The 7,764-nt window shown below is 68.1% G+C and overlaps 1 protein-coding gene across 1 annotated transcript in view; it reads left to right on the top strand.

Moving 5' to 3' along the window:
* Positions 1-3,620, top strand: part of CUNH6orf132 (chromosome unknown C6orf132 homolog) — a 40,476-nt gene extending 36,856 nt beyond the window's left edge. The window contains exons 4-5 of the mRNA XM_056126418.1: positions 534-3,018; positions 3,420-3,620. Of these exons, the coding sequence (XP_055982393.1) occupies positions 534-3,018; positions 3,420-3,537 (2,603 nt within the window). The 3' untranslated portion in view covers positions 3,538-3,620. The remainder of the gene's footprint in view (positions 1-533; positions 3,019-3,419) is intronic.
* The last annotated feature ends 4,144 nt before the right edge of the window (positions 3,621-7,764 follow it).

The raw sequence follows: 7,764 nt of genomic DNA on the forward strand, positions 1-7,764 counted from the left end.
AACCCTCCAGCAGTTTTAGGAGGCCGCACGGACAATCTGCCCATTTCCTGGATGATGAAACCGAGGCTCAGCCCGGTTTAATTAGTGCCTCTGAGGCATGCCGGCTGCTAAGTGGCAGAGCTGGGCTTTGAACCCTGGTCTTTCTGGAAAGCTCCACTGCCCACCGCCCCTGTGAGAAACCAAAGGCCAACTCGAAAGGGGGGAAACTCCAAGGAGGAAGGGGTCACTTCGAGGGGGTGTGGAGAGGGTGAGGGGTCTCAGCCCCGGCCTCCCCCCAGCCCCCATCTCCCCCCATCTCCCACGCTGAGCTGGCCGGAGAGTGTCCAGTGGATGCTGGCTCCCAGCTGGGGAGAGTGGGAGTGGCTCAGGCACTCGTGGAACATTCCAGAGGCTTCTGGGGTGGGGTGGGGGGCACAGGGGAGCCTTTCAGGACACCTCTGGACACCTTCCTTCACTGGGAATCCCCCCCACCCCGCCTGCTGCTGCTGCAGGAGGGGCCTGGCCCTCCTCACCTCCCCTCTCCCTTCCTGCAGGCTCGCTGGTCAACGGGAACCTCCGCCTGTACAGCTCCGTGGGGGACTTGCGGCCCGGGCACTATGGCCTGGACCCCCTCATCCCCCCGCCGCCCCCGGGCCCGGCCCCGCGGCCGCCCGTGGACCTGGAGGGGAGCCCACCGCCTGGGGGGGAGTCTCCGCCCCCACCGCCTCCCCCTTCCACCGCTCCGCCCCCTCCGCCCCTGTTCCTGGAACCCCCCTCCCCGCCCGGCGCGGCCCCGCCGACCCCCCCAGCACTGGGGGCGCTGTCGCCCTCCCCCTCCACGCCCACCCCTCCCGACTTCATCCCCCCCGCCCCGCCCCTGGCCATCCCAGCCCCGCCGCCCTTGCCCGCCCCGGCACCCCCCAGCCCGGCGGTGTCCCCGCACGCGGCCGCGGGCACTCGCCCCTTCCCGCCCGGGGGTGTCACCAAGTGGAAGTCGGAGGTGGCCCTGAACGGGCGGCAGCCCGAGGGCCCCGGGGCCAGCCCCCCCAGGAGCCCCGCCGAGCCCAGGGGGAGCCCCAAGCCGGACCCCCACCTCACATTCCCCCGCTCGCTCAAAGTGCCTCCCCCGACCCCGGTGCGGACCTCGTCCATCCCGGTTCCCGAGACCCAGGAGTCCCCTCCGGAGGAGGAGGAGGGGGAGGCGGCGGTCACCAAGCAGGCCCCCAGCCGGCTCCCGCTGCCCCCCAGCTTCCACGTGCGCCCCGCCGCGCACGCCTCCTCGGACAGCGCCCCCGAGTCCCGGGGGTCCCGGGAGTCCTCGGAGCCCCGCGCTGCGGACCCCGACCCCGCGAGCCCCAGGAAGGGCGAGCCCCCGGCCCCGCCGCCGCCCCCGCCCCCTCCCGCGCCCCCCGCTCCCGCCCCCCGCGCCCCCGCTCCCCGCGGCGGCCCCCGAACGCCTCCCGAAGACCCCCAAATCCAGCTCCCCCGCCCCCAAGCCGCAGCCCAAGCCGCAGCCCCAGCCCCGGCCCCCCAGCCCGGAGAACGAGCCGGAGGCCCAGGACGCGGGCTCGTGGGACCCCGGGCAGATGGAGAAGCTGCGCAGCGAGCTGTCCGCCTACCTGTGCGGGCGCGACCCGCGGCCGGGGCCCCCCAGGGACCCCCCTCCTCCAAAGACGGGGCCTCCCCCGGGCCCGCCGCAGCCGCCGCCGCCGCCGGAGAAGGAGGCCAGCCCCGGCCCGGCCCTGCCCCCCGTGGACTACGCGCCCCCGGACCCCCCGACGCCCAGCGCGACGCCCAGCGTGCGGCAGATCAGGAGCGAGCTGGAGGCGCGGCTGTCCTCGGCCCCGGCCGAGCGGGACGCCAAGCCCGGCCCGGGCGCGCTGCCCCCCAAGCCGCGGCCGGACGCGGGCCGGAGCCCCGAACGCAGGCCGGCCCGGCCGGCCCCCGCCGCGACCCCCGCGGCCCCCCCGCGCGGCTTCTCCGCCCAGAGCCGCGCCCCCCGCCCTCCACGCCGCCCTGGCGGGCCGCCGAGAAGACCCCGGGCTCGGCCGCTGGACGCTGGAAGAAGCCGGCCCTGCTGGACGCCCCCGCGGAGGCCCAAGGGCGCCGGCCCCCCGCGGCCCTCCCGCCCAAGAAGTCGGCCGGCCCCCCGGACAGCCCCCGCCGGCCGCCGCTGGCCGCGGAGCCCCCCGCCCCGCAGGACGACGCGCTCAGGCACCCGGTGACCGGCGAGGCGGTGGAGCGCGGCTCCCCGATGGCCCTGCTGCTGGCCGCGCGGCAGCGGGCGCAGAAGGGCCGGCCCGGAGGGTCCGCCCCGGGCCGGTCCTCGCTGCCCGGCAGCCTGCGGGGCCCCGGCGGCGGCCAGCCCGACGCCCCCGACAGCATCTTCTACTCCCAGGGCCGGCCCAACTCCTTCACGGTGGTGCCCAGGCCCAGCGCCCCGTGCCAGCCGCCCGCGCGCCGGGACGCGGACGGCGGCTGGACGCAGGAGCGGCCCGCGCCCGCCCGGGGCCCCCCGCCGCCCAGGTCCTTCTCGTCGCCCCCTTCGCCGTCCCGCACGGGCGGGGACAGCGACGGCGACGGCGACGACGAGGCCGCCGCGTTCGGCTTCGGGCTCATCCCGCCGCCGCCCGAGTTCTGCAGCGAGCCCGAGCCCCCCGGGCCCCCCGCGCCGCAGTCCCGGCTCGGGCGGGGGTCCCCGCCGCGGCCCGGCGGCCTGGCCCCGCTGTCCGGCCGCGCCGGGGCCCGGGAGCGCGGCTCCGGCACCGGCCGCTCGCTCATCAAGAAGCGCCTGTACGTCGGGGAGCCCCCGCGGCCCGCGCCGCCGTCCCGGGGTCCCTCGGCGCGCAGCCTCAGCACCCCCAACTGCTTCGGCCCGCCGCCCGCCGGCCCCGAGATGCGGCGCGTCCACTCGGCCGGACGCGCGGCGCCCCCCGGGGGGCTGCACGCGCGCAGGATGTCGCTGGAGGGCGCGGCCCGCGGGGAGCCCCGGGCCCAGGCGGTGGGCGCCGGCGACCTCGGCTACGGGGGGCCCGCCAGGTGAGCGGCGGCGGGGATGCGCGCCCCCCTCGACCTGGCTCATCCACCCCGCCCCGCGGCTGCGGGCTGAGGGTGGGCTGCCCGGGGTGGGCGGGGGGCGTGTTTCCCAACACCCGTGGAAAGCGACTCGGACCCTGGCCCGGAGTGTGCAGCTCCCGGCAGAGGGAACCAGACGCGTCCTCCCCAGTCCGCGGGGAGGGGTCCCTGCCTCCCTCACGCCCCCTCCCCACATACAGGGGGTTGACAGTTTGGGACTTGAGGGGGCCGACACCACAGCACTCACCTCTCTCCCCTCGCGTGCCCTGGCAGAGGTGGGGGGTGGGGGGCGACCAACCAGCTGCAGAGACTCACCTCCCTTCTCTCCTTCCCCCCCCCCCCCCCCCCCCCGTCCACGCCCGCAGGACTGTCCACGGCGCCCCCCACTACGGAGGCCCCATCAACACGTTCACCGTGAGACCTGGAACCCGTCACCCCATCTCCTACGGCTACTCGGGGACCCATCGGAAATCCATGTCCTGAGCCCAGCACTCTCAGCTCCGGCCCCGAGGGGCCAATCTGGGCATCTGCTTTTTTTGGGGTGGGGAGTGGGGTGGCACAGACATGGGGGGCTGTGTTCCCTGAATACAGAGTGGCAAGGAGCAAGGAGCAGGGCCCCCTCGGGAAGATGAGTGAGGGGAGGGTGGCGGCCGCGTGGGGGAGGGGTGGGCAGATGGGGGAGTCCTCCACGGGGTACTCTTAGCTTGTAGAGGGGCTACCGAGAGGTGGGGCTATCCGGTGGGTTCTAAAGGTGAGGAGGGGGCGGGCAGGGTCTGGGAAAGGGGGTGCGAGGTTCGGCCCTGACTGATTGGGACGGGGGTGCGGGGGGCACTCTTGGTGGGTCTCCCGGTCCGCCATATGCCACCCGAAGGTGATGCCTGGACTAGAGGTGGAGACCTGCTGCCCCCCCCAGGGCGCTTTGCTGCCCAGGGCGGGCTAGAAAGTTCTAGAACACGGAGACATAGCAAGTATAGGGTGGGAGGCAGCAGAGGAAGGTTCACCTCTTGATTCGGAGTTTGGAAACTGGGCCTGGGACCCAGGGACTCTGAGGCTTGTCCCCTGTGGGGTGCGGAAGGGACCCCCACTCCCAGCCCTCGGTATTAAGGAGCCCTAACAATGTGGCCAAGGTACGGGGGGTCTTGGGAGCACGGAGAGGAGGCGGCGGTCTGAGAGGAGTTGGCTGTCGGTGGGGAATGTGCTAGAAGGCTGGGAGTGTGGCATGGCCGCTCAGCACAGCAGATGTCAGGAGGGTGGCGACTCGTGTGTGAGGCCCCGAGGCCAGTCCCCCAGCAATCTCAGCCCTGGAGACCCCCTCATACTAAAGGGCCCAAGCACCAAATATTGGGGACCCCTGAATCCAGCCTAGAGCCACTAGATGTAGCTAGCCCCTATACTGAAGGTGATGGTGTGCACTGGAGCACGTCACCAGACATGGCGGGAAGCAGGACTCCTGCTCCGGCCGTCTTTAGGTGGTGGGCTGCGCTCCTGGGGCCCAGAGGAGGAGGAGGAGGAGGAGGAGGAGGAGGAGGAGGAGGAGGGGTAGGGAGGGCACCCCACAGGGACGTGGCTGGTAGCCAGCAGCTTGGTGCCACTTCCTTTGGGAATTCTTTTTTTTTTTTTTTGGAGGGGGGGAGGAGCATATGCTGTGCTGCTATGGGGATTCTCCTGGCTCACTGTTTGGGGGTCGTTCCCGGATGGAGCCTGGGCCTGTGGCCTGCGACATCTCTCTGGCCCGCGGTTCCCCGTGGGGCATGCACGATGCCGGATCCTTATGGCTGTGAGGACCACCGGAAGCGCATCTCAGGGAGAGAATTTAGGGGGAACACCGAGGGTGCTTTGGAAGCAAAGCCCTCCTGGAGTCTGGCTTCTCCAGTCTGGCACCCCCCAAAGCGTTTCCCAGAGTTTAGCTGCTGTGAGGGCGGGGGAGGGGAGCTCAGGCTTCTGGCTGTATCTGGCTCTGGGGCGGCACCAAAGGGTGGCCCTCACCTGTGTGGCTGGGAAATAAACGGGCTGGTTTGGACTGGCTTTCAGCAGTGCGGCTGTGGACTGATGCCTGGGAACGCCTGGGAGCGACCAGGGGTGTGGGCAGGGAGGGCTGGGGGTGGGGCAGGGGTGAGGGGGTGAGGGGAGGGAGGGAGGCTTAGCCCAGGGTGGGGGCTGAGCTAGGGAGCCTCAAGCTTTCTCTTGGGGCCCCAGAGGTTTCCTCCCCACTCCAAATTCTTGGGACAGAAGGAGCAATGTGCCGTATCCTTCCACGGTTCTCCGATTCCTCGGCACTGCAGGTGTGAGAACCACAGGCCACTGTGACGATCCCAGTCACGCACTCGACCAGTCTCTGGGTGATGACCACTCGACGTGACATGCCACTGAACATAGAGGGTGCTGTCAAACCGCTCCTGCCTGCTACAAGAAAGCAGTCCAGGGGCTGGAGCGATAGCACAGCGGGGAGGGCGTTTGCCTTGCACGCGGCCGACCCGGGTTCAATTCCCAGCATCCCATATGGTCCCCTGAGCACCGCCAGGAGTGATTCCTGAGTGCATGAGCCAGGAGTAACCCCTGTGCATTGCTGGGTGTGACCCAAAAGGCAAAAAAAAAAAAAAAAGAAAAAGAAAAAGAGGGACTGGAGCAATAGCACAGCGGGTAGGGCGTTTGCCTTGCACGCGGCCAACCCGGGTTCGATTCCCAGCATCCCATATGGTTCCCCGAGCACTGCCAGGAGTGATTCCTGAGTGCATGAGCCAGGAGTAACTCCTGTGCATCGCCAGGTGTGACCCCCCCCCCCCAAAAAAAAATAAAAGAAAACAGTCCAGGGACCAGAGAGATGGTACATGGGCAGGGCACGTGCCTTGCATGTAACCAACACAGGTTTGGTCCCCAGCACCACAGAGCCCCGGCAGGAGTGATCCCTGAGTGTACAGCCAAGAGTAGGCCCTGGGCACAGCCGGGTGTGGCCCCCAATACAAGAACGTTTTCCACTCATGATCGTTTTCAGGGCTGGAGAGATAGTACAGCAGGTAGGGAGTTCACTTTGCACGTGGCTGACTCACGTTTGATCCCCGGCACCCCATATGGTCCCTTGAGCACTGAGAACAGGAGTCAGCCCTGAGCACCACCACATCGAGCTCCAAAGTGAAACCAAAAGACATTTTCCTGGGATGGAGTTGACCCTAGCGCAGCCAGAAGTGACCCCCAGCACTGGAGCTGGGAACGGCCCTCCCCACCCCAAAACAGCATGCCCCAGAAGCACTGAAGACTTGTCGAAACACACAGTTGCTGGGACTTGTCCGCAGAGCTCCTGATTCACACTGGGGTGGGGCCTGAGAACTCACATTTCTAAACGGTACCCAGGCGGGGCTGCCGGTTCTGCTGGCCCAGGAACCCAGCCTGAGAAGTGCTTCGGCACAGGGGGCTGGAGCGATAGCACAGCAAGGAGGGCATTTGCCTTGCACATGGTCAACCCGGGTTCAATTCCCAGCATCCCATATGGTCCCCTGAGCACCACCAGGAGTAACTCCTGAGTGCAGAGCCAGGAGTAACCCCTGAGCATCGCCGGGTGTGATCTAAAAAAAAAAAAAGGGCACAGGGTCCCACGGAATTGGCCCAGCTGACCGGTGAGAAACCAGAGTCCCCCAGCCCAGTGGCCTTGCCCAGCTCTCAGAGCCAGCAGGAGCTGAAGCGCTGGCCCTGCCCGGTCCCAGGGGCCTGGAGGAAGGAGAGCAGCTGGTGAGGGAGGGCTCGGGCTGCTGTGAGCCATGCCTGGGCATACACAGGTTTTCTTGGGTGGGGGGAGGGCTGGGGTTTGGGCCACACCTGGCAGTGTTCAGGGCTTACTTCTGGCTCTGTGCTCCAGGGGGTCACTCCTGGAGGGGCTCTGAAGAAGAGGTGCTAGAGATGAAACCGGGCCCAGCCGGGAGCAAGGCAGGGGTCTGAACACCTGGACTGACTCTCCAGGCCCCGAGAGTCCACAATTATTTGTTCTGGGGCCACACTCAGGACTGACTGACGTGCTTGGAACTGAACCCAGGTCGGACGTGTACAGGCTTACCTGCTGTACCTTCTCCAGCCCCGTTAAGCATCAACAATTTTTTTAAAAAAAGTTTTTTTTTAAGTTTTTGGGTTTGGGGCCACATCCAGCGATGCTCAGGGCTTACTCCTGGCTCTGCGCTCAGGAATCACACCTAGAGGAGTCAGGGACCATCCGGGATGCCGGGGATCAACCCTGGCACAGTTCTAAGCCTTTACCTAAGCCTGAGCATCGCCGGGTGTGATCTAAAAAAAATCTGTCGAGCCAGCCACATGTGGTATGCCCAGCCCGAAGGAGCAAATTCAGGAGTGTGGGGGACCATGCGGAGCCGGGAAGGGACCGGGGGCTCGGGCATGCTGAGCAGGGTAGCCCTGGGCTCGGGTGCCCCTGCAGGCTGGCACAGACTGTGCTGAGCAGGACAGAGCCCAGGGCAGCAGGTGTGGCCGTGGGTGTGGCGGCCTTCTGAGAGGGAGCGGGGATTCGAGAGACCGGAGGATCCCCTCCTCCTCACCTCTGCGGGAGCCAAAGCTTCAGACCCCAAAGCTTCAGCCCCTTGGGAAGCTGTTCCTTGGGAAGCTGTTCTGAGCCACCTGCACGTGGGGAGAGGAAGAGTGGTCTGGAGGGCAACCACAGCGTCTCCACGGGATCTGCAAGGCCGTCGGAGCAGCAGAGGGCATCAGAGCCCC

This window comes from Sorex fumeus, unplaced genomic scaffold (genome assembly GCF_029834395.1).
Source record: "Sorex fumeus unplaced genomic scaffold, SorFum_2.1 ptg000061l, whole genome shotgun sequence".
Classification (NCBI taxonomy): domain Eukaryota; kingdom Metazoa; phylum Chordata; class Mammalia; order Eulipotyphla; family Soricidae; genus Sorex; species Sorex fumeus.